Source organism: Pelophylax lessonae (genome assembly GCF_965119305.1).
Source record: "Pelophylax lessonae genome assembly, chromosome: 1".
Lineage (NCBI taxonomy): Eukaryota > Metazoa > Chordata > Amphibia > Anura > Ranidae > Pelophylax > Pelophylax lessonae.
The window spans coordinates 856,332,947-856,360,794 of record NC_138768.1 but is presented as its reverse complement, the minus strand read 5'-3'; the positions used below and the strand labels follow the sequence as shown (position 1 = coordinate 856,360,794).

Sequence of the window (27,848 nt, the reverse complement as noted above, 5' to 3'; positions counted from 1 at the left end):
TGTTCCGGACCCTGTTTGCCGGGCAGCAGAAAAAAATTTGCATCTTCAATTCACAAATGCTGCTATGAGTGTGTCACGTGTCCAGAGGGAGAGATATCCAACGCATCTGGTAGAGTTCATAGTTATTGTTGTAATGGGCAGAAGTTGTAGCTGTAAGGGAATTTATCATGTGTTCTGTGGGGTTTTTTTTTTTAATTATTTACTTGCTACAGTCAAAAAAAATATTGTTAAAATGTATAATACTTTATTTATCTATATCTTAAAATCTGAAATATTCAATATAAATATTTTACATTTTCCTTTTTTTATGATTTGCTTTACAATGAGTGTGCTCAGAACATTTTCCTCCCTTCCCTCTGTTCTACACATACATAAACCATAACCCGCCTGTTCTGGGTGTTATTTTAATAAATGATATAAACCTCAGCCTCTGAAATTGTGCAGTTTCCTTCAACTGCTTGTTAGTGTAGATAAACGGCCAAGCGGGTGCTCTGATACTCTGGGAGGACGTATGGGTATGTCCACCTGTTCATGCACCTTACACATGCCCCCTGGAGCACACAGAGGTGCGATCTGTGCTTGGAACTGGGCCGCTGTGATTGGCCCATTACCATGTGATCTCTATTGCCAATCACAGCAATCACATGATCACAAATAAACAACTGTCATGAATGGCTTTCATTCATGATAGCATTGCCTACTATTGTGGTCACTGTGACCAATCACAGTGGCCCTACTATGCAATGTGATATATGTAGCCAATCATAGTATATACATATATACAGTATCTCACAAAAGTAAGTACACCCCTCACATTTTTTTTGTAAAAATTGTATTACAGTAAACCCCTGCTCCATCGCGGTTCAGTTTTTGCGGTCCCGGTATATTGCCGTTTTTTTTTGTAATGTTATTTTACTATATAAATCATTAAAAATGAAATATTTTTGTGTTTTTCATAGCTCTTGCTATGTCTCTCAGTATCTTTTATGTGTTTAAATTAGTTTCTATTGTTTTAAAAGTGTGTTTGAAGACCTTAAAATGCTTTTACACATACAGTGACAGTAAAAAAAACATGCCTACAATGCATTTTAATAGGGTTTTTCTATTTCGCGGATTTTCACTTTTCGCGGCTGGGTCCGGAACGTAACCCCCGCAATGGAGGGGGGTTTACTGTATATCTTTTGACAAAACTGAAGAAGTTACACTTTGCTACAATGTAAAGTAGTGAGTGTACAGCTTGTATAACAGTGTAAATTTGCTGTCCCCTCAAAATAACTCAACACACAGCCATTAATGTTGAAACCCACTGGCAACAAAAGTGAGTACACCCCTGAGTGACAATGTCCAAATTGAGCCCAAATATCCATTTATCCTCCCTGGTGTCATGTGACTTGTTAGTGTTACAAGGTCTCAGGTGTGAATCAGGAGCAAGTGTGTTAAATTTGGTGTTATCACTCTCACTCCCTCATATTGGTCACTGGAAGTTCAACATGGCACCTCATGGCAAAGAACTCTAATGATCTAAAAAAAAGAATTGTTGCACTATATAAAGATGGCCTAGGCTATAAGAAGATCGCCAAGACCCTGAAACTGAGCTGCAGCCCGGTGGCCAAGACCATACAGCGGTTTAACAGGACAGGTTCAACTCAGAACAGGCCTCGCCATGGTCGACCAAAGAAGTTGAGTGCACATGCTCAGCATCGTATCCAGAGATTGCCTTTGGGAAATAGATGTATGAGTGCTGTCAGCATTGCTGCAGAGGTTGAAGGGTGGAGAGTCAGCCTTCCAGTGCTCAGACCATACGGTTGCCACTGGAGTCCTATCCCACTCCTCCATAAAGACATCACGGAGCTGGTGGATGTTAGAGACCTAGCACTTAATAGGGTTTAGGTCTGGAGTCATGCTTGGCCAGTCCATCACCTTTACCCTTAGCTTCTTTAGCAAGGAATTTGTTGTCTTGGAGGAGTGTTTGGGGTCGTTATCATGTTGTAATACTGCCCTGTGGCCCAGTCTCCGAAGGGAGGGGATCATGCTCTTCTACAGTATGTCACAGTACATGTTGGATTCATGATTCACTCAATAAACTGTAGCTTGCCAGTGCCGGCAGCACTTATGCAGCCCCAGACCATGACACCATGCTTGACTGTAGGCAAGACACACTTGTGTCATGGTTCTGGTCGTACCCGCCAGACGGCTAGGCGTGGCCACCCCACTGGTGCCTTTCAGAGGTATTGAACCTGTGTCCTTCTGGCTTCCCAGTCTGCAAACTAGCCTCTGAGCCACTTCAGGACTTTGGATAACTCCTGTTTATTCCTGTATTGCCTACAGCACTAGGGGGCTGGATTTCACCAGAGGCTCAGACCTGTCAGTAACTCTCCAGCTGTATTTGATACCTAATTAACAAGGTATAAGACACTGCCCCTCCCTAAGGGCAGTGTCAGTTCATTGATTCTGGTTTCCTGGTTTGGTTCCTGTTGTTTGAGTTCCTGCATTCCTGTTTGTTTCCGGCATCTGACCCCTGGCTTCACCTGACGGTTCTCCTGCTCTAGTCCTTGCCTGTATTTGGACCTGGTTATCCTGAACAGCCCCCGTGCACAAACTCACAGGCCAGGTGGCTTCTTACCTGGTCACCCTGGTCTGTGTTTGTTTGCAAGGGTGAGCATAAATCTCTGCCTGAATGACTCCCAACAAAGGTAAGCCCTGACAGAATGAACTGACCAAACATGGAGTCAGCAGAGATGTGCAAGATGCTAACCCTGCAAGTGTCCAGCCTGGCCCAGACTGTTTCAGAGCTGCAGCGTGAAATTCTGTTACTTAAAGGCACAGTACGCCCAGTCTCGGAACCTGCATATTCAGAGCCGTTTGTTGTCATGCCTGAGAGATTCAATGGTAGTCGTGCTTCTTTCCAGTGCTTTAAGGTGGACTGCGAAATTTTATTTGCCTTAAAGCCTCGGACATATGCCAGTGACTTTATCAAGGTCCGTGCGGCTATCAATCTGCTGTCTGGATGGATCAAGACATGGGCACACCAGATGTTGCTTGCTCAGAATCCTGTCCTTGACAGCTGGGTGTCCTTCTTGACTGCATTGGACTCGCAGTGTAAGACCTCTAGAAAACCGTCTACTCCAAGGTCAGGTTTCAGAGAATCCAAGATACCCAGAGACAGGGAATACCAACACCACACGTCAATGTTGCCATCTTGTGAACCTGTTCATAGAGAAACTCCAGAGGTTTCCCATGTTCCTGCCGACTCTGAAGAACCCATGGAGATAGGTCTCATAAAGACCAAATTGACACCTGATGAAAGAGACCGGAGGAGAGGCCGTGGTCTCTGCTTTTACTGTGGAGAAAGAGGTCACTTTATCTCTCTGTGCCCTACGCGCCCTCCTAGACCTCGGGCTCTCCATTTGGGTGCTGTTCAGTTATACCCAGTCAGCAATACACCTCTGTCTGTGAATTGCCAACATTGTTGTCACACAAGTTCATGTTCGTCTATGGCCAAAGGTACTCAGACCACTGTGATTGAAACCACCAATGTCCTTCAGGTACCTGATAACGTGACCTCTGTCACACTTCTGTCTAAAGCCCCAGAAGAGGCAACGCTGTCTCCTGAAGATGCAGTTCTTATTAGTACCAACACTACTTCAAGCCTGCTCGAAGAAGATATACCACCAGACTGTATCTATGCTTCTGATGGTACTGTAGTCTGCAAAAAAGACTTGCGTTTATTTGAGGAGGCATTGCGTGCCAGACGCTCCACTCCTGCTGAGGAAAATGTTCACGCCCGGCGGGCGTCCCTAAAGGGGGGGTACTGTCATGGTTCTGGTCGTACCTGCCAGACGGCTAGGCGTGGCCACCCCACTGGTGCCTTTCAGAGGTATTGAACCTGTGTCCTTCTGGCTTCCCAGTCTGCAAACTAGCCTCTGAGCCACTTCAGGACTTTGGATAACTCCTGTTTATTCCCGTATTGCCTACAGCACTAGGGGGCTGGATTTCACCAGAGGCTCAGACCTGTCAGTAACTCTCCAGCTGTATTTGATACCTAATTAACAAGGTATAAGACACTGCCCCTCCCTAAGGGCAGTGTCAGTTCATTGATTCTGGTTTCCTGGTTTGGTTCCTGTTGTTTGAGTTCCTGCATTCCTGTTTGTTTCCGGCATCTGACCCCTGGCTTCACCTGACGGTTCTCCTGCTCTAGTCCTTGCCTGTATTTGGACCTGGTTATCCTGAACAGCCCCAGTGCACAAACTCACAGGCCAGGTGGCTTCTTACCTGGTCACCCTGGTCTGTGTTTGTTTGCAAGGGTGAGCATAAATCTCTGCCTGAATGACTCCCAACAAAGGTAAGCCCTGACAACTTGTCTTTGTACTCCTCACCTGGTTGCCGCCACACAGGCTTGACATCATCTGAACTAAATAAGTTTATCTTGGTCTCATCAGACCACAGGACATGGTTCCAGTAATCCTTGGTCTGCTTGTCTTCAGCAAACTGTTTGTGGGCTTTCTTGTGCATCATCTTCAAAAGAGGCTTCCTTCTGGTATGACAGCCATGCAGACCAATTTGATGCAGTGTGTGGTGTATGGTCTGAGCACTGACAGGCTGACCCCCCACCCCTTCAACCTCTGCAGCAATGTTGGCAGCACTCATACGTCTATTTCCCAAAGACAACCTCTGGATATGATGCTGAGCATGTGCACTCAACTTCTTTGGTCAACCATGGTGAAGCCTGTTCTGAGTGGAACCTGTCCTGTTAAACCACTGTATGGTCTTTTTTTCATATCCTCAGGGAGTTCTTTGCCATGATGGGGGCCATGTTGAACTTCCAGTGACCGGTATGAGAGAGTGAGAGCGATAACACCAAATTTAACACACCTGCTCTCCATTTACACCTGAGACCTTGAAACACTATTGAGTCATATGACAACGGGGAGGGAAAATGGCTAATTGGGCCCAATTTGGACACTTTCACTCAGGGGTGTACTCACTTTTGTTGCCAAGCGGTTTGGACATTAATGGCTGTGTGTTGAGTTATTTTGAGGGGACAGAAAATTTACACTGTTATACAAGCTGTACACTCACTACTTTACATTGTAGAAAAGTGTACTTTCTTCAGTGTTGTCACATGAAAAGATATAATAAAATATTTACAAAAATGGGAGGGGTGTACTCACTTTTGTGAGATACTGTATATATATATATATATATATATATATATATATACACACACTCGAATATACCCAAATATAAGCCTAGGCACCTAATTTTACCACAAAAAACTGAGAAAACTTACTGACTCAAGTATAAGCCTAGGGTGGGAAATGCAGCAGCTACTGGTACATTTTTTGTTTTAGTCCAGGTTTCCCAACCTTTTTTAGCAAGCAAGCTGTGGATAATTGCTACTACAATGTTTTTTCAGGACCAAATCCATGTTTTTCTCTTTCCTCCTCAGTTGTAGTGATGTCGCGAACCTAAAATTCGCGGTTCGCGAACGGCGAACGCGAACATCGGCAAATGTTCGCGAACCGGCGAACCGGGCGAACCGCCATAGACTTCAATAGGCAGGCGAATTTTAAAACACACAGGGACTCTTTCTGGCCACAATAGTGATGGAAAAGTTGTTTCAAGGGGACTAACACCTGGACTGTGGCATGCCGGAGAGGGATCACGCAAAAAAAAGTTCTTAAAAATTATAATTTTTTGATAGAGAGCCAATTATTGGAAAAATTAAAAAAAAATAAAAATAAAAAATTTCTTTGGATTTAGCATCTGGGGGGTCTAAAAAGTGTACCTGTGAAGTTTCAGCTCTGTAGCATGTCCAGAACCCCTAAAAAACAGCATTTTTCTTATATTTTCAGGAATATGGCTTCTCTGCGGCTGGCTTTTACTCTTGCAGGCATTTAGCGGGCATTTTTTTAGGCAGGCATGTCATTTTTTGTATTTAGTGTCTGGGGGGTCTAAAAAGTGTACCTGTCAATTTTCAGCTCTGTAGCATGTCCAGAACACCTAAAAAACAGCATTTTTCTTATATTTTCAGGAATATGGCTTCTCTGCGGCTGGCTTTTTCTCTTGCAGGCATTTAGCGGGCATTTTTTTAGGCAGGCATGTCATTTTTTGTATTTAGTGTCTGGGGGGTCACAAAAGTGTACCTGTCAAGTTTCAGCTCTGTAGCATGTCCAGAACCCCTAAAAAACAGCATTTTTCTTATATTTTCAGGAATACGGCTTCTCTGCGGCTGGCTTTTTCTCTTGCAGGCATTTATCGGGCATTTTTTTAGGCAGGCATGTCATTTTTTGTATTTAGTGTCTGGGGGGTCACAAAAGTGTACCTGTCAAGTTTCAGCTCTGTAGCATGTCCAGAACCCCTAATAAACAGCATTTTTCTTATATTTTCAGGAATACGGCTTCTCTGCGGCTGTCTTTTTCTCTTGCAGGCATTTATCGGGCATTTTTTTAGGCAGGCATGTCATTTTTTGTATTTAGTGTCTGGGGGGTCACAAAAGTGTACCTGTCAAGTTTCAGCTCTGTAGCATGTTGAGAACCCCTAAAAAACAGCATTTTTCTTATATTTTCAGGAATACGGCTTCTCTGCGGCTGTCTTTTTCTCTTGCAGGCATTTATCGGGCATTTTTTTAGGCAGGCATGTCATTTTTTGTATTTAGTGTCTGGGGGGTCACAAAAGTGTACCTGTCAAGTTTCAGCTCTGTAGCATGTCCAGAACCCCTAAAAAACAGCATTTTTCTTATATTTTCAGGAATACGGCTTCTCTGCGGCTGTCTTTTTCTCTTGCAGGCATTTATCGGGCATTTTTTTAGGCAGGCATGTCATTTTTTGTATTTAGTGTCTGGGGGGTCACAAAAGTGTACCTGTCAAGTTTCAGCTCTGTAGCATGTCGAGAACCCCTAAAAAACAGCATTTTTCTTATATTTTCAGGAATACGGCTTCTCTGCGGCTGTCTTTTTCTCTTGCAGGCATTTATCGGGCATTTTTTTAGGCAGGCATGTCATTTTTTGTATTTAGTGTCTGGGGGGTCACAAAAGTGTACCTGTCAAGTTTCAGCTCTGTAGCATGTCCAGAACCCCTAAAAAACAGCATTTTTCTTATATTTTCAGGAATACGGCTTCTCTGCGGCTGTCTTTTTCTCTTGCAGGCATTTATCGGGCATTTTTTTAGGCAGGCATGTCATTTTTTGTATTTAGTGTCTGGGGGGTGTAAAAAGTGTACCTGTCAAGTTTCAGCTCTGTAGTATGTCCACAACCCAAAAAAAACAGCATTTTTCTTATGATTTTTAGTAGAAAACTAATGCAGTGTCTTTCCAGCTGTCTTTTTTTCTTTCTGGCAAGCTGAAATATGATATGCCAAGGCAAACATGCCTATCAGTTGAGCTATGACACAGACAACACTGCACACATGGGGAAATATGTAAAACAAAAAACAGGAAAAGGAAATTAGGTGACGGTCACAAAACATGATATTGTGATTGGCCAAATAAAAAGTCACCTCGCGATGAGGTCGCGCCAAAGTCGCGCTAAGTCGCGCCAAAGTCGCACTGGAAGCGACGCTACTTTAGTGGTAGCGGCAGTGTAAACCAGCACTAAAACATCCAGTGTGTGAATACGATCAGGTATGATGTTTTATCGGTCAAGTAGTGTAAGGGTTACGCCCGTCGCCCGCTTCACAGTGACAGACCAAACTCTGACAGACCAAACTCCCCGTTTAACAGTCAGTCAGTCCATTTGCACAACCGCAAACTCCCAATTTGCACAAGGTTGGATACCAAGCTAGCCATGTCCCGTTCCTTGTCCTCACTGACATCATTGAAGGTCTCTTCCTCCACCCAGCCACATACAACACCAAGGGTCCCCGAAAGGTGAGAACAAGCCCCCTGGGACGCCTGCTGTGGCTGGTATTCCACCTCCTCAAAGCCACCTTCCTCCTCTGACTTCTCTTCTTCAGACTCCTCTCTCTCTGCGTTGCCACAGGTCCAGCAATTGACAACGACAAGGCTGCTTCTGGTGGTGATGAGGACCACAACTCTTCCTCTTCATGCTCATCTACAGCCTGATCCAGTACTCTTCGCAGGGCACGCTCCAGAAAAAACGCATATGGGATGAGGTCGATGATGTTGCCTTGGGTTCGACTGACCACCAGGGTTGTCATCTCCGCAAAAGGACGCATGAGCCTACAGCCATTGTTCATGAGCATTCAGTAACGCGGCCAAAAAATACCCAGCTCCGCAGAAAGAATGAAAGAAAATGAATGTTTTTTTTAATGAAAAATTATCCTGCGGATCGCTTTTGGTCTGTACACAATGAAGCAACGACCTTATCATCTGGGGTGTGCCAACACAATCCTAGAGGTGATCGCTTCATTGTGATACGCAAGCCCCTTCACCACGACAAGGTAACGATCACGAAGGGGAATTGACACATGTATGTGCCTTTTTTTTTGTTTTTTTGCAGCCACAGTGTAGCACCAGAGGCCAGAAAAATTAGGCATGTACACATGCATGAAAAAGTAGGTATTGTTGCAGCCGCTGCTGTAGCAGCGGCCTGAAAAATTGAGGTTTTAAGGCAGAAAGTGCACTAAAACATTGCTGCTTGAACCGTAGTTGGTGGCGGAGACGTCACGTAAGTCATCCGGCATGCAGAGAATGATTATATACAGCAGCGTGTGGACCATTTTTAGGCCAAGGCATCTCAGTCATCACCAGGCCTTTTTTAGTCAAATGCATCCCCCACTGTCAGTCCCTTCGGGATCCATGCCTCATTCATCTTAATAAACGTGAGGTAATCAAGACTTTTTTGACCTAGGCGACTTCTCTTCTCAGTGACAATACCTCCTGCTGCGCTGAAGGTCCTTTCTGACAGCACACTTGAAGCGGGGCAGGCCAGAAGTTCAATGGCAAACTGGGATAGCTCAGGCCACAGGTCAAGCCTGCACACCCAGTAGTCAAGGGGTTCATCGCTCCTCAGAGTGTCGATATCTGCAGTTAAGGCAAGGTAGTCTGCTACCTGTCGGTCGAGTCGTTCTCTGAGGGTGGACCCCGAAGGGCTGTGGCGATGCATAGGACTAAAAAAGCTCCGCATGTCCTCCATCAACAAGACGTCTGTAAAGCGTCCTGTCCTTGCCGGCGTGGTTGTGGTGGTAGGAGGAGGATTACTTTCACCTCTTCCCCTGTTGGATTCCCGTTGTGCTGTGACATCACCCTTATACGCTGTGTAGAGCATAGTTTTTAACTTATTTTGTAGCTGCTGCATCCTTTGCGACTGCCGGTAATTGGGTAACATGTCACAGACTTTCTGCTTATACCAGGGGTCTAGTAGCGTGGCCACCCAGTACAGGTCGTTCTCCTTCAGCCTTTTTATATGAGGGTCTCTCAACAGGCATGACAGCATGAAAGACCCCATTTGCACAAGGTTGGATGCCGAGCTACTCATGTCCAATTCCTCGTCCTCACTGATGTCATTGAAGGTGTGTTCTTCCCCCCAGCCACGTACAACACCACGGGTACCAGATAGGTGACAACGAGCACCCTGGGATGCCTGCTGTGGTTGGTGTTCCTCCTCCTCAAAGCCACATTCCTCCTCTGACTCCTCTTCCTCACACTCCTCTTCCAGTGTTGCCGCAGGTCCAGCAATCGATGGTAAGGCTGTTTCTGGTGGTGGTGATGGTGACCACAACTCTTCCTCTTCCTCTTCACGCTCATCTACGGCCTGATCCAGCACTCTTCGCAGGGCACGCTCCAGGAAAAAAACATATGGGATGATGTCGCTGATGGTGCCTTCAGTGCGACTCACTAGGTTTGTCACCTCCTCAAAAGGACGCATGAGCCTACAGGCATTGCGCATGAGCGTCCAGTAGCATGGCAAAAAAATACCCAGCTCCGCAGAGGCTGTCCTAGCACCCCGGTCATACAAATACTCGTTGACCGCTTTTTCTTGTTGGAGCAGGCGGTCGAACATTAGCAGTGTTGAATTCCAACGTGTCGGGCTGTCGCAAATCAAGCGCCTCACTGGCATGTTGTTTCGCCGCTGAATATCTGCAAAGTGCGCCATGGCCGTGTAGGAACGCCTGAAATGGCCACACACCTTCCTGGCCTGCTTGAGGACGTCCTGTAAGCCTGGGTACTTCTGCACAAAACGTTGCACAATCAGATTCAACACATGTGCCATGCACGGCACATGTGTCAACTTGCCCAAATTCAATGCCGCCAACAAATTGCTCCCGTTGTCACACACCACTTTGCCGATCTCCAGTTGGTGCGGGGTCAGCCACTGATCCACCTGTGCATTCAGGGCGGACAGTAGTGCTGGTCCGGTGTGACTCTCTGCTTTCAGGCAAGTCAACCCCAAGACAGCGTGACACTGTCGTATCCGGCATGTGGAATAGCCCCTGGGGAGCTGGGGGGGTGCAGTTGGTGTGGAGCAAGACGCAACAGCAGAAGAGGACTCAGCCGAGGAGGTTAGCAAAGAGGATGGAGTAGGAGGAGTAGAGGAGGTGGCAGCAGGCCTGCCTGCAAGTCGTGGCGGTGTCACCAACTCCTCTGCAGCAGAGCCACGCATTCCATGCTTGGCAGCCGCCAGCAGGTTTACCCAATGCGCAGTGTACGTTATATACCTGCCCTGACCGTGCTTTGCAGACCAGCTATCAGTGGTCAGATGGACCCTTGCCCCAACACTGTGTGCCAGACGTGACATGATTTCCTTTTCCACAATAGAGTACAGGTTGGGGATTGCCTTTTGTGAAAAATAATTTCGGCCGGGTACCTTCCACTGCGGTGTCCCAATAGCGACAAATTTTTTGAAGGCCTCAGACTCCACCAGCTTGTATGGTAAAAGCTGGCGGGCTAAGAGTTCCGACAAGCCAGCTGTCAGACGCCGGGCAAGGGGGTGACTCTGCGAGATTGGCTTTTTGCGCTCAAACATTTCCTTCACAGACACCTGACTGTGGGCAGGTGACGAGCAGGAACTGCTGAAGGTGAGAGGCGGAGGGGCGGGTTGTTGATAGGGGGCATGGAGGACAGCAGTGGTTGACGTGGCTGAAGATGCTGGACCAGGAGGAGGATGGTGGCTTTCAGTTTGTGTGCTGCTTTTACTCATGTGTTGATCCCATAGGCGTTTGTGATGTGAGATCATGTGCCTTCGCAAAGCAGTTGTACCTAGGTGGGTGTTGGACTTCCCACGACTCAGTTTCTTTTGGCACAGGTTACAAATGGCATCGCTGATATCAGAGGCAGACACACAAAAAAAATGCCACACTGCTGAGCTTTGCAAGGACGGCATTCTGGTGGTGGCAACAGCTTGCGTTGATTGGCGTGCTGTCTGGCTGACCCCGGGTGCCGAATCTACATGCTGTCTGACTGCGCCACTAGCTCCTTGCGATGACCTCCTCCCCCTGCTTCCAACTCGTCTCCTCCTCCTCTCTGTCTCCCCATCTGAACTTTCCCCCTCTTCTTCTGCTCTTCGAGCAGGCACCCAGGTGACATCCACAGACACATCGTCATCATCAGCCGCTTCACTTGACAACTCAGCAAAGGCAGCAGCAGCAGGTACAACATCATCATCATCACAATGTACGTCCATGTGTATAATGCTGCCTGACTGAGACATATCCCCGTTATCTACATCCTCTGGCACTAATAGTTGCGCATCACTTATTTCTTCAAACTGATGTGAAAATAACTCCTCTGACGGATCAAGTGAAGCGGCTGTGGTGCTAGTGTTGGTGGTGGTGCCGGCGGGCTGGCGAGTGGTAAATTGAGAGGTGCCCGAAGCTGAGCTGGAGGAGGATGGTGCATTAAGGTTCCGAGCGGAAGCTGTAGACGATTGGGTGTCCTGTGTAAGCCAGTCAACTATGGCCTCAGAATTTTTTGAGTTCAGGGGCTGTGGTGGCCTCTGAACACTGGGCATTATTCTAGAGCCTAAGGAAATCACAGCACCACGACCACGACGGCCCTTGCGGGGTGGCCTGCCTCTGCCTGTCATTTTTTTTTTTAATGTGTTGTTACTGTTGTACTATGAGTGCAAGCTGCTGTGCCACCTTATATATCAGTGGTGGGTGGGCAGTGGCACAGTACACTCTCTGTGGACCTGACAGCAGTCACTGGCACCCAGGCAACTGCAATTTAAAAAATATATATATTTTTTTTTACTTTGCAAGCTGCTGTGCCACCTTATATATCAGTGGTGGGTGGGCAGTGGCACAGTACACTCTCTGTGGACCTGACAGCAGTCACTGGCACCCAGACAACTGCAATTTAAAAAATATATATATATTTTTTTACTTTGCAAGCTGCTGTGCCACCTTATATATCAGTGGTGGGTGGGCAGTGGCACAGTACACTCTCTGTGGACCTGACAGCAGTCACTGGCACCCAGGCAACTGCAATTTAAAAATATATATATATATTTTTTACTTTGCAAGCTGCTGTGCCACCTTATATATCAGTGGTGGGTGGGCAGTGGCACAGTACACTCTCTGTGGACCTGACAGCAGTCACTGGCACCCAGGCAACTGCAATTTAAAAAAATATATATATTTTTTTTACTTTGCAAGCTGCTGTGCCACCTTATATATCAGTGGTGGGTGGGCACACAGTGGCACTGCAGTGGGCACAGTACACTCTGTGGACCTGACAGTCACTGGCAGCCCAGGCAACTGCAATAATAAAAAATATTTTTTTTTTCAATTTATTGCAACAAGATGCTGTGCCAACGTATATATGTCAGTGGTGGGCAGTGCACTGCAGTGGGTACAGTGCACTCTGTGGACCTGACACAGCACTCACTGCAATTATGACAGAGAAAAAAAAAATATTTTTTAAAATGCCAGGTACTGTGCCTGTGCCACCCGAAATGAGTGTGGTGTGCACACAGTACAGTCTGTGGTAGGTCTGTGGCCTCTCACACACAGCGGGCAGGCAACTGCAGTGTACAATAGATATATATATATATATATATATATAAAGAAAAAAATCTATTACCTTACCAGCCCTTGAAAGGGCTTTTGGGGACACTATATATATATATATATATATATATATATATATATGTATATATATATATATATAAATAAAAAAATCCTCAATTACCAGCCCTTAAAAGGGCTTTTGGGGACACTAGATAGATATAGATATATATATATATATGAAGAAACAACTCAATTACCAGCCCTTAAAAGGGCTTTTGGGGACGCTAGGTATATATATATATATAAAAAAAAAAAAAAACCACAAATACCAGCCCTTAGAAGGGCTTTTTGGGGTGCTGATATTACAGCAGTAGTGGACCAAGAACACTGCAAGACCAGGAACACTGACTAACTGTCCCTAGCTTAACAGCAGCAGCAGCAGCAGCAGCTCTCTCCCTTCTCTCACTACACACACTGCTTCAGAATGATCTAAGATGGATGCTGCCCTTGCTTATTTATAGGAGGTGGGAGGGTGTGGGAGGGAGGTACGCTGATTGGCTGGAAATGTGTCTGCTGACTGTAAAGTTCAGGGTCAAAGTTTGCCTCAATGATGTCTTATGGGGGGCGGACCGAACATCGCATATGTTCGCCGGCAGCGGCGAACGCGAACATGCTAAGTTCGCCGGGAACTGTTCGCCGGCGAACAGTTCTATACATCTCTACTCAGTTGTCCCTTTTTTTGATCTGAAGTACATACATTTATATAAACCTCAGTGCCTAACTTTCAAAAGTGTCAATGACACACTGAGGGAGGGAGGGGCCTGATGATGGCGCCGGCAAGGAGCTGCTGAGGTGCTCCGGGAGATCCCATCTGGGACATCTGCTGAAGCATTTGATATGAAGAGACCCTGCCAATCATCCACCCCTGTCTAGCGGCTGTCCCCCCAGACCCTGATCATCTGGCATACCTGGGGGCATAATAGGTTTTGGGCGTGGCTCCATATCCCCTGAGAGAGCTGGGGCTGGACAGGAGAGGTAAGGAGAGGAGGAGACACTGGGAGGACACATGTGCCTGGCGCCCACTGCGTAATCACTGTGTAAGTGGCTGGGGACCCTCACTCGAGTATAAAAATCAAAAAACGTGCTGCGCCAGAAGTGCACAAAAATAATAAGTGATTAATGAATCAACAAGTGTTATCAACAAAATATAGTGTCCATCATATGTGCTCTGATGAAACATAAATGTTCATATAAAGTGCTCCAAAGTAATGATTAGTATATCCAGGTGATGACAGGACAGCCTCAATCCCTTGTGAATCAAGCAGGAACCACCAGTGTGTGAACTCCCTCCACCAGTAAGATTGGCCTCTCACCTTGATACCAGACCCAAACGGGCCAGCATGAGCATATCAGGGGATAAACAGACTATCACAGGTAACCTCTCCAGCCTTCACCTCCGGGGGTCGCCAGGACATAAAATAAAGATAAAGCAAAGATCTAGTGCTCTCTGAATGTAAATAATGAGCTTTTATTGAGCATAAAGGGGTAACTCACATTTGTTGGGCACTCAGCCGTGCCTGCTGTTATGGCATTCAGTGTTAGAGAGTAGCACCCGAGCGATCGGCGTCAGGCACGCAGGCTCCGCCTCCCTATACGCGTTACGCCTGGAGCGTGGGCTCCGTTTGGCTTCTTCGGTAGGGGTGAAGTTTGCGTGTCCAGCCTCGCCTATTTACCAATGCTGCTAACGGTGGATTGGCCAGCGGTCACATGTCCTCCTCACTCTGAGCTATGCACAGGACACCGGAACCAAAAGATACACTTCCTGTGATCTTCGGTGTCACTAGCTATTATATCGAGGGGGCATTTTGAAACATATATAGATCTACTAAATCACTACCAGAGACCGCGTGACTGCGCCGCCATCCCCCGGGTGTTTCTCCTAAAATCATCGCATAAAAACATCTTTATTACATAAAATCGCATCATAAAATCGCATTAAATCAAATTATTGCCATAATGTTAAAAACTCACAAAATATATTATTGGTAAAAGTGGAATACCTCTAATATATTGCTAATTCTATAAAATGACACAAAAAAAAAATATTTTATGTATATAAAAATATATAAAAATTAAAAATCTGTATAAAAACTATGACAAATGTCTATATATTAAATGATGAATATTGAGTGAATCTACAGATATTTCAGGGAGGGGGGGCTATCTATCACTAATGAAGCAGTTGAGGTCAAAATCCTTATTTAACCCCCTGGGTGCCAATACTTTCGTCTCATACACCCAGAAGGACTCTCTTCTGCTTAATTGTCGAATGTAGTTTCCCCCCCTCCAATGTGGCTGGACATGTTCAATTCCCCAAAACTTTAGAGAATGAGGGTTTCTATCATGGACTTCTCTAAAGTGCTTGGAGACGCTGTGTGACACCTCACCCTTTTTTATATTTTTGATGTGTTCTCCTATTCTTACGTTCAGGGGTCGTGATGTGCGACCCACATATTGGAGTCCACAGCCACACTCCATCATGTAGACCACCCCAATGGTGGTACATGTAATTAAATCTTTAATATGGTATTCGTTGCCTGTGCTGTTAGATTTAAACGATTTTCTTTTCTTTATGTTTTTCCTCGTTTGTCGACAGACACCGCATTTCCCACATGCAAAAAATCCGGATAGAAACTGGAAAACAGTATTTTTCATACGCTTAGGGGGATCTACCACTCCCGGTGCTAACCTATCTTTCAACACAGGTGCTCGCCTGTATATGAAACCAGGTTTCTCCGGAAGGTGGGGTCCCAAAACTTTATCTTGTTTGAGGACACTCCAGTGTTTTTTAATGATGCGTTCAACTTGCTTGTGTTGAGCATTATAATCAAGCACAAGCTTAAAATTATTGTTCACCTCCCTTGGTGGTGTCCTCTTGTTTTCCAAAAGTTCAGTTCTATTTAATAATGCTACTTGTTGTAAATCAGAATTCACTTTCTCCATGTTGTATCCCTTTGCCTGAAATCGTTCCACTAGTACTTTGGACTGTGTAATAAAGTCATTGTCATTTGAGCAATTTCTTTTAATCCTGATAAGTTGTCCCCTCGGAATGTTAAATAGCCAATTTTTATGGTGACAACTATCCATAGGTAAATAGGAGTTGCGGTCGGTGGGTTTAAAAAAATTTTTTGTATGTAAACGACCATCTTTTATAAAAATCTCCAAATCTAGGAAATTCAATTTCTCCTTGCTCTCAGTCCATGTAAGTGCGATATTCTTGTTATTAAAATTCATTCTGGTTTTAAAAAAATTAAAAGATAAAATGTCTCCTTCCCAGATAATAATCAAATCATCAATGAATCTTTTATAGAAGATTAATTCTGGGGGTCTGTTCACTAAAATCTCCTCCTCCTCCCATTGGGCCATAAATAAATTAGCTACGCTGGGGGCAAATCTTGCCCCCATAGCTACGCCTTTGGTTTGTAAAAAATATTCTCCCGCATACCAAAAATAATTGTGATTGAGGCAAAATTCCAAACTTTCTAAAAGAAATTCTACATGTTCCCCATCTAAATCTGATTCATCTAAGGCCCATGCCGCTGCCTCCATTGCAGCCTCATGGCCGATGATAGTGTAAAGAGAACCTACATCCGCCGTAGCAAGGATGCAGTTCTCTGATATGGGTAAATCCTGTAGCAATTGTATCACATTTTTGGTATCTTTGATATATGCTTGTGTTCGGGTAACCAATGGTTGTAAATAAAAATCGATATATTGGCCCAATCTTGAACTGAGGGAGTCAATGCCATTTATAATGGGCCTCCCCGGAGGTTTCTCTACACATTTGTGAACTTTAGGGAGGAAATAAATAATAGGGGTTCTACAGGCAATGGGATTCAAATAAAGTGCTTCTTTCTTATTTAAAATAGCATTAGTCAATCCATTTTTGATAAGTTTCTCCAATTCTTTCTTGTAATCATTCACCGGATTGTGTCGTAATCGGGAATATGTGTTCTGATCTGAGAGTTGTCTCCTCATCTCATTATCATAGTATTCTGTGCTCATGACAACGATACCCCCGCCTTTGTCAGCTGGTCGTATCACCACTTTTTTGTTTTTCTCTAGGCTGGCTATGCCGTTTTGGATCCACTGTGGATCTTGCATTTTTCTGACTTTCAAGTGTTCAACATCATGAGCTACCAGATTTTTGAACACTTCCATATATTTGTTATCTTTGTTTGGCGGGTTAAACACCGATTTATTTTTCAAAGTGGAGTGATGTGTTCTCTCACTCACATTGGGTCGGTTGTCCGGTTTGGCCAGAAAATACTTTTTTTGAGTTAGCGTTCTCATATATTTCTGTAGATTCACATAGGTGTCGAATTTGCTTAGGTTCTTCACCGGGGCAAATTTCAACCCTTTATCCAAGACTTTCATCTCTTCTTTACTAAGGGGTATTCCACTGATGTTAAATACACCCGCACCTATTGGCTCTTGCTTTTTTTGGAAGCGTCGGCCTGCTCTTCGTCCTCTTTTTCTTTTCTTTTTCCCCCAGATGGTTTTCCAGTTGGTCCCTTGTACCCCCACAGGGCACTGGGTTTCCCTAAAAAAACATCTGGGGGATTGGTTGCCGCTGGCTGATACAATGGAGAGAATCTATTGGTGGTGGGGATATCATATGAGGTGGAGGGACGAGGGGACTCATAAAACGATGAATCCTTTCTTTCTCTCCACTGATTTTGGGTACCCCTTGGTTCTTGGTGGTACCAGTTCCCCTGTACTGGTTGATAAGATTGGTTCCCCTGTACTGGTTGGTAGGATCCACCATTATTCTTCCATTGTCCTCTACCCCTTCCTCTAGGGCCACCTCTTCCTGCTCTTCTCCCTCTTCCATTCCCTCTCTGAGGGGGGTGGTAGGGGGGTGCAGGGGTTATATTTGGTTCATTCCTTATTGGGGCCGGTGGTGGTCTACTCCACACCGGGGGTGTCATATTGACTCTTTCAGGTGTACTATCTCTAGATGGTGCAGCAGAGTTGGTCTGCAAATCTTTTTGCCATTTAAAAACCTCGTTACTCCTATAGTCGTTCATATCGCGGATGAACTTTCTCCTCTTTTTTTCTTGAGTCTCTTTATCAGTTTTTTCTAATTTTTTCTTGAGCTCACTCGCTAATTGGTTGAACTCTGGAGACTCCTTTAGGGGTTCTAGTTTCTTTTTAAGCTCAGCTATATTGAGTTCTGTTGTTGCCAATTTTTGCCGTTTCCGTTTAAGCAAAAGGTTCATCAACTCCTGACCTTTAGCATTGAAAAAGATAAACCATTCATTGAGTGCCTCCTCATCATCCAGTCCGTCATTAGGGGGAACATCCCACCTAAGGCGTCTGGGGGTGAGTTGGTGGGCTATATATTGTTCAAAAGATACAATATCCCACCAGGCTCTGGTTTTCTTTTCCATAAGGAAACCTAGCTTTCTAAAGCTCTGTGACAGATCCTCATATTTACCTCTATTTTTGTCCCCTGAGAATATGTCATCAATTTTTATCTCTCTGTTTTCAAAATACTCGAATATCTCCATAGCTGCTGCTGATGATAGGTAGGTGAAAGGCTAAATGAATATAGTGAAAAAACTATCAGCGCAAGACTAAGTGAAATTCAAATGTGTATAAATGTGCTAGAATAAATCAATATATAAATCCGGCTGCATACACAAATTGTGTCCACACCTCACAACAAAAACATAAAAATCAAAAAACGTGCTGCGCCAGAAGTGCACAAAAATAATAAGTGATTAATGAATCAACAAGTGTTATCAACAAAATATAGTGTCCATCATATGTGCTCTGATGAAACATAAATGTTCATATAAAGTGCTCCAAAGTAATGATTAGTATATCCAGGTGATGACAGGACAGCCTCAATCCCTTGTGAATCAAGCAGGAACCACCAGTGTGTGAACTCCCTCCACCAGTAAGATTGGCCTCTCACCTTGATACCAGACCCAAACGGGCCAGCATGAGCATATCAGGGGATAAACAGACTATCACAGGTAACCTCTCCAGCCTTCACCTCCGGGGGTCGCCAGGACATAAAATAAAGATAAAGCAAAGATCTAGTGCTCTCTGAATGTAAATAATGAGCTTTTATTGAGCATAAAGGGGTAACTCACATTTGTTGGGCACTCAGCCGTGCCTGCTGTTATGGCATTCAGTGTTAGAGAGTACATTCGACAATTAAGCAGAAGAGAGTCCTTCTGGGTGTATGAGACGAAAGTATTGGCACCCAGGGGGTTAAATAAGGATTTTGACCTCAACTGCTTCATTAGTGATAGATAGCCCCCCCTCCCTGAAATATCTGTAGATTCACTCAATATTCATCATTTAATATATAGACATTTGTCATAGTTTTTATACAGATTTTTAATTTTTATATATTTTTATATACATAAAATATTTTTTTTTTGTGTCATTTTATAGAATTAGCAATATATTAGAGGTATTCCACTTTTACCAATAATATATTTTGTGAGTTTTTAACATTATGGCAATAATTTGATTTAATGCGATTTTATGATGCGATTTTATGTAATAAAGATGTTTTTATGCGATGATTTTAGGAGAAACACCCGGGGGATGGCGGCGCAGTCACGCGGTCTCTGGTAGTGATTTAGTAGATCTATATATGTTTCAAAATGCCCCCTCGATATAATAGCTAGTGACACCGAAGATCACAGGAAGTGTATCTTTTGGTTCCGGTGTCCTGTGCATAGCTCAGAGTGAGGAGGACATGTGACCGCTGGCCAATCCACCGTTAGCAGCATTGGTAAATAGGCGAGGCTGGACACGCAAACTTCACCCCTACCGAAGAAGCCAAACGGAGCCCACGCTCCAGGCGTAACGCGTATAGGGAGGCGGAGCCTGCGTGCCTGACGCCGATCGCTCGGGTGCTACTCTCTAACACTGAATGCCATAACAGCAGGCACGGCTGAGTGCCCAACAAATGTGAGTTACCCCTTTATGCTCAATAAAAGCTCATTATTTACATTCAGAGAGCACTAGATCTTTGCTTTATCTTTATTTTATGTCCTGGCGACCCCCGGAGGTGAAGGCTGGAGAGGTTACCTGTGATAGTCTGTTTATCCCCTGATATGCTCATGCTGGCCCGTTTGGGTCTGGTATCAAGGTGAGAGGCCAATCTTACTGGTGGAGGGAGTTCACACACTGGTGGTTCCTGCTTGATTCACAAGGGATTGAGGCTGTCCTGTCATCACCTGGATATACTAATCATTACTTTGGAGCACTTTATATGAACATTTATGTTTCATCAGAGCACATATGATGGACACTATATTTTGTTGATAACACTTGTTGATTCATTAATCACTTATTATTTTTGTGCACTTCTGGCGCAGCACGTTTTTTGATTTTTATGTTTTTGTTGTGAGGTGTGGACACAATTTGTGTATGCAGCCGGATTTATATATTGATTTATTCTAGCACATTTATACACATTTGAATTTCACTTAGTCTTGCGCTGATAGTTTTTTCACTATATTCATTTAGCCTTTCACCTACCTATCATCAGCAGCAGCTATGGAGATATTCGATTATTTTGAAAACAGAGAGATAAAAATTGATGACATATTCTCAGGGGACAAAAATAGAGGTAAATATGAGGATCTGTCACAGAGCTTTAGAAAGCTAGGTTTCCTTATGGAAAAGAAAACCAGAGCCTGGTGGGATATTGTATCTTTTGAACAATATATAGCCCACCAACTCACCCCCAGACGCCTTAGGTGGGATGTTCCCCCTAATGACGGACTGGATGATGAGGAGGCACTCAATGAATGGTTTATCTTTTTCAATGCTAAAGGTCAGGAGTTGATGAACCTTTTGCTTAAACGGAAACGGCAAAAATTGGCAACAACAGAACTCAATATAGCTGAGCTTAAAAAGAAACTAGAACCCCTAAAGGAGTCTCCAGAGTTCAACCAATTAGCGAGTGAGCTCAAGAAAAAATTAGAAAAAACTGATAAAGAGACTCAAGAAAAAAAGAGGAGAAAGTTCATCCGCGATATGAACGACTATAGGAGTAACGAGGTTTTTAAATGGCAAAAAGATTTGCAGACCAACTCTGCTGCACCATCTAGAGATAGTACACCTGAAAGAGTCAATATGACACCCCCGGTGTGGAGTAGACCACCACCGGCCCCAATAAGGAATGAACCAAATATAACCCCTGCACCCCCCTACCACCCCCCTCAGAGAGGGAATGGAAGAGGGAGAAGAGCAGGAAGAGGTGGCCCTAGAGGAAGGGGTAGAGGACAATGGAAGAATAATGGTGGATCCTACCAACCAGTACAGGGGAACCAATCTTATCAACCAGTACAGGGGAACTGGTACCACCAAGAACCAAGGGGTACCCAAAATCAGTGGAGAGAAAGAAAGGATTCATCGTTTTATGAGTCCCCTCGTCCCTCCACCTCATATGATATCCCCACCACCAATAGATTCTCTCCATTGTATCAGCCAGCGGCAACCAATCCCCCAGATGTTTTTTTAGGGAAACCCAGTGCCCTGTGGGGGTACAAGGGACCAACTGGAAAACCATCTGGGGGAAAAAGAAAAGAAAAAGAGGACGAAGAGCAGGCCGACGCTTCCAAAAAAAGCAAGAGCCAATAGGTGCGGGTGTATTTAACATCAGTGGAATACCCCTTAGTAAAGAAGAGATGAAAGTCTTGGATAAAGGGTTGAAATTTGCCCCGGTGAAGAACCTAAGCAAATTCGACACCTATGTGAATCTACAGAAATATATGAGAACGCTAACTCAAAAAAAGTATTTTCTGGCCAAACCGGACAACCGACCCAATGTGAGTGAGAGAACACATCACTCCACTTTGAAAAATAAATCGGTGTTTAACCCGCCAAACAAAGATAACAAATATATGGAAGTGTTCAAAAATCTGGTAGCTCATGATGTTGAACACTTGAAAGTCAGAAAAATGCAAGATCCACAGTGGATCCAAAACGGCATAGCCAGCCTAGAGAAAAACAAAAAAGTGGTGATACGACCAGCTGACAAAGGCGGGGGTATCGTTGTCATGAGCACAGAATACTATGATAATGAGATGAGGAGACAACTCTCAGATCAGAACACATATTCCCGATTACGACACAATCCGGTGAATGATTACAAGAAAGAATTGGAGAAACTTATCAAAAATGGATTGACTAATGCTATTTTAAATAAGAAAGAAGCACTTTATTTGAATCCCATTGCCTGTAGAACCCCTATTATTTATTTCCTCCCTAAAGTTCACAAATGTGTAGAGAAACCTCCGGGGAGGCCCATTATAAATGGCATTGACTCCCTCAGTTCAAGATTGGGCCAATATATCGATTTTTATTTACAACCATTGGTTACCCGAACACAAGCATATATCAAAGATACCAAAAATGTGATACAATTGCTACAGGATTTACCCATATCAGAGAACTGCATCCTTGCTACGGCGGATGTAGGTTCTCTTTACACTATCATCGGCCATGAGGCTGCAATGGAGGCAGCGGCATGGGCCTTAGATGAATCAGATTTAGATGGGGAACATGTAGAATTTCTTTTAGAAAGTTTGGAATTTTGCCTCAATCACAATTATTTTTGGTATGCGGGAGAATATTTTTTACAAACCAAAGGCGTAGCTATGGGGGCAAGATTTGCCCCCAGCGTAGCTAATTTATTTATGGCCCAATGGGAGGAGGAGGAGATTTTAGTGAACAGACCCCCAGAATTAATCTTCTATAAAAGATTCATTGATGATTTGATTATTATCTGGGAAGGAGACATTTTATCTTTTAATTTTTTTAAAACCAGAATGAATTTTAATAACAAGAATATCGCACTTACATGGACTGAGAGCAAGGAGAAATTGAATTTCCTAGATTTGGAGATTTTTATAAAAGATGGTCGTTTACATACAAAAAATTTTTTTAAACCCACCGACCGCAACTCCTATTTACCTATGGATAGTTGTCACCATAAAAATTGGCTATTTAACATTCCGAGGGGACAACTTATCAGGATTAAAAGAAATTGCTCAAATGACAATGACTTTATTACACAGTCCAAAGTACTAGTGGAACGATTTCAGGCAAAGGGATACAACATGGAGAAAGTGAATTCTGATTTACAACAAGTAGCATTATTAAATAGAACTGAACTTTTGGAAAACAAGAGGACACCACCAAGGGAGGTGAACAATAATTTTAAGCTTGTGCTTGATTATAATGCTCAACACAAGCAAGTTGAACGCATCATTAAAAAACACTGGAGTGTCCTCAAACAAGATAAAGTTTTGGGACCCCACCTTCCGGAGAAACCTGGTTTCATATACAGGCGAGCACCTGTGTTGAAAGATAGGTTAGCACCGGGAGTGGTAGATCCCCCTAAGCGTATGAAAAATACTGTTTTCCAGTTTCTATCCGGATTTTTTGCATGTGGGAAATGCGGTGTCTGTCGACAAACGAGGAAAAACATAAAGAAAAGAAAATCGTTTAAATCTAACAGCACAGGCAACGAATACCATATTAAAGATTTAATTACATGTACCACCATTGGGGTGGTCTACATGATGGAGTGTGGCTGTGGACTCCAATATGTGGGTCGCACATCACGACCCCTGAACGTAAGAATAGGAGAACACATCAAAAATATAAAAAAGGGTGAGGTGTCACACAGCGTCTCCAAGCACTTTAGAGAAGTCCATGATAGAAACCCTCATTCTCTAAAGTTTTGGGGAATTGAACATGTCCAGCCACATTGGAGGGGGGGAAACTACATTCGACAATTAAGCAGAAGAGAGTCCTTCTGGGTGTATGAGACGAAAGTATTGGCACCCAGGGGGTTAAATAAGGATTTTGACCTCAACTGCTTCATTAGTGATAGATAGCCCCCCCTCCCTGAAATATCTGTAGATTCACTCAATATTCATCATTTAATATATAGACATTTGTCATAGTTTTTATACAGATTTTTAATTTTTATATATTTTTATATACATAAAATATTTTTTTTTTGTGTCATTTTATAGAATTAGCAATATATTAGAGGTATTCCACTTTTACCAATAATATATTTTGTGAGTTTTTAACATTATGGCAATAATTTGATTTAATGCGATTTTATGATGCGATTTTATGTAATAAAGATGTTTTTATGCGATGATTTTAGGAGAAACACCCGGGGGATGGCGGCGCAGTCACGCGGTCTCTGGTAGTGATTTAGTAGATCTATATATGTTTCAAAATGCCCCCTCGATATAATAGCTAGTGACACCGAAGATCACAGGAAGTGTATCTTTTGGTTCCGGTGTCCTGTGCATAGCTCAGAGTGAGGAGGACATGTGACCGCTGGCCAATCCACCGTTAGCAGCATTGGTAAATAGGCGAGGCTGGACACGCAAACTTCACCCCTACCGAAGAAGCCAAACGGAGCCCACGCTCCAGGCGTAACGCGTATAGGGAGGCGGAGCCTGCGTGCCTGACGCCGATCGCTCGGGTGCTACTCTCTAACACTGAATGCCATAACAGCAGGCACGGCTGAGTGCCCAACAAATGTGAGTTACCCCTTTATGCTCAATAAAAGCTCATTATTTACATTCAGAGAGCACTAGATCTTTGCTTTATCTTTATTTTATGTCCTGGCGACCCCCGGAGGTGAAGGCTGGAGAGGTTACCTGTGATAGTCTGTTTATCCCCTGATATGCTCATGCTGGCCCGTTTGGGTCTGGTATCAAGGTGAGAGGCCAATCTTACTGGTGGAGGGAGTTCACACACTGGTGGTTCCTGCTTGATTCACAAGGGATTGAGGCTGTCCTGTCATCACCTGGATATACTAATCATTACTTTGGAGCACTTTATATGAACATTTATGTTTCATCAGAGCACATATGATGGACACTATATTTTGTTGATAACACTTGTTGATTCATTAATCACTTATTATTTTTGTGCACTTCTGGCGCAGCACGTTTTTTGATTTTTATGTTTTTGTTGTGAGGTGTGGACACAATTTGTGTATGCAGCCGGATTTATATATTGATTTATTCTAGCACATTTATACACATTTGAATTTCACTTAGTCTTGCGCTGATAGTTTTTTCACTATATTCATTTAGCCTCACTCGAGTATAAGCCGAAAGGGACTTTTTCTACATAAAAAATGTGCTGAAAAAGTCGGCTTATACATGAGTATATACGGTATATATATATATATATATATATATATATATATATATATATATATATATATATATATATATATACATACATAGCACTGCCCCATAAAGGACTGCTGGATTGTTTACCTTTACGGGTTCTCTGGGTTACCGGTAGCAACTGCATGCAGAACTTTAACACTTTACTTTCCGGCTCAGTCAAATACCAGTCTAGGGGTTGTTGTTTTGTTGTTTTAATTTAAATAGGGATTGGAGACGGGAAGAGTGGGATACTCCCAAACTTGAACTATTCACAATGCTGAGGACTTCTATCTGAAGGTGCGGCAAGGCGGCAGTTTCACCTTGCCACTAGATGAATCTGAGGTAAAGTCTCTGAATATAATGCTTGCTTAGCACTTATCTTCAGGGTACTCGCCTAGCACCCACTTTCACTCCACCAGTTGACACCCCCATCCTCTGACTATCCTACTCTGGGGTGGCACCCTTCCTGGTCAGGCCCTTAGACACGATCCCCTGTACTCACGATACTGTTTTTCCAGGTTCTCCAGTGTCTCAACCCCTCTAGTCAGCTCTCCTGGACCTCTGAGTTCAGCTCCTGCCTTCTGGCTCACCAGGCCGACCGCCTGTGACCATACACCAACTGCTGCAGAAGAGGAGACAGCCACCACCCTCCTTCTGGGACTCTGCTCACCAGCCAAAGACCTCGAGCACATGTGCTCCTGGCGTTTTTACCACACCCCACAATGCTCAGAGACAACCAGTCTGTGCCAAGCACTGGGGCTGTATCAAAGCCTGTGTATCCATTGGCTTATAGTGTTAGCTGAAATTAACTTTGAAGTGACATTAAACCTTTGTTTTAGTTTTTTTTTTTATTAAAAATTTAAAATATCAAACATGTCATACTTACCTGCTCAATGCAATGGTTTTGAATGCATTAGGGTGAAAAAACTTAGGGCTTGAGAACCACGTTAATCTGTCATGGTGGGTATAAGCGAGTAGAATTTCAGTAAGAAACGACCAATTTCAGAACATTTGTTTGATTTTTCTAATCATTGGTGGAGTCAAACCAAAGTTAGTTTTCAACCACAGTGAAGAAAAGAAAATATGAAGGAGCAGAAAATTGCTCTCAAGCAAACTGATTTCTAACTGTGAAATGTGATTTTGGTTCAAGAAAAATGTACATGTTGTAATGAAACCTGTTTAATATATCTGGGATTACGTTGCAATAGCAGGTCTGAGCAAAATTAGTTGACTTAGTCATGGTAAGACAAAATGTTCTTACAACTATTTTCCATACAAATATTCAAATAACATTGTACATGTGTGTACCCAGCTTCATTTAAGTCAATCTCAATCTCCTAGTACATCTAACACTACCCTCTCCCTGGACTGGCAATGCTGCTGTCCAAGGGTGGCTCTGTTGCTCTTCCAGTCCAGTGCAGACACCCTAAGACAGGAACTGTGTTATTGACCTGTTCACCAAGGTAAAATAATGGAAAAAAATAATGCAGCCACGACATTAAAGGATTAGTAAGTTGCAATATACTGTATTACATTTCTTTGGGGGTTTAAAACTGTAAATAATTTTTGTTATATTTGAAAGTATATTATATCATCTACTACTGCAAAACTTGTGAGGCATTGTGACAGGTTTAAAAACTTTGACAAAGAGTATCATTGTGTTTGTATTATTCTGCCTGCAGACAGTGAAAACTGCATGAAATGTCCTGATGAAGAATGGCCAAATGAGAAGAAGGATCGGTGTGTTCCAAAATTGGTGGAATTTCTCTCCTATACTGATGATACAATTGTTGCAGTATTTTCAGCTGTCTCCATCTTCTGTTGTCTTCTGACTGGTTTCATATTGGTGATATTTATACATTATGAGGACACCCCCCTGGTTAAAGCTAATAACCGGAATCTGAGCTATCTTCTCCTGGTCTCCATCATGTTGAGCTTCCTTTGTGTCTTCTTGTTCCTCGGTCGTCCAGTAGATGTAACCTGCATGCTGCGTGTAACCTCTTTTGGTGTCATCTTCTCAGTTGCTGTCTCTTCTCTTCTTGCCAAAAGTATCATGGTGTGTGTTGCTTTTAAAGCCACCAAACCTGGGAGTTCTTGGAAAAAATGGATAGGAGACAAATTTCCCATTTCTATAATGTTGATGTGTTCACTGATTCAAGTAATAATCTGTGTTACTTGGTTGTCTATTTCTCCTCCCTTCCAGGATCAGGACACTCACACTTATCAGGGAAAGATCATCATTCAATGTAATGAGGGTTCAGTAATTGGCTTCTACTCTGTCCTTGGATATATGGGACTGCTGGCAGCTGTGAGTTTCATTATAGCTTTTTTAGCCAGGACATTACCGGATAGTTTTAATGAGTCCAAGTACATCACCTTCAGCATGCTGGTGTTCTGCAGTGTCTGGATTGCCATGATCCCAGCCTATCTGAGCACTAAAGGGAAAGATATGGTGGCTGTGGAGATTTTCGCTATAATGGCATCAAGTTCTGGACTTCTTGGCTGTATATTTTTACCAAAATGTTACATACTTCTGTTAAGATCTGACCTCAATACAAAGATAGGCTTGATTAGAAATAAAGAAAGCTGAACTTTTTGTATAAGAATAATACATGTAATCAATAAAATACCGAATTACTTTTCTTATAATTTTTAATCTATAGCATTTTGCTAGTCTGTTAAGAACAAAATC

The 27,848-nt window shown here is 43.5% G+C and overlaps 1 protein-coding gene across 1 annotated transcript; it reads left to right on the top strand.

The window, feature by feature from the left end:
- On the top strand, positions 1–27,746 carry LOC309549887 (vomeronasal type-2 receptor 26-like; the record flags this gene model as incomplete). The annotated part of the gene is made up of 2 exons (XM_082250379.1): positions 1–109; positions 26,839–27,746. Exon 2 carries the CDS (start codon positions 26,853–26,855, stop codon positions 27,744–27,746), a length of 894 nt encoding a protein of 297 aa, XP_082106505.1. The 5' UTR covers positions 1–109; positions 26,839–26,852.
- Between the last annotated feature and the right edge of the window lie 102 nt (positions 27,747–27,848).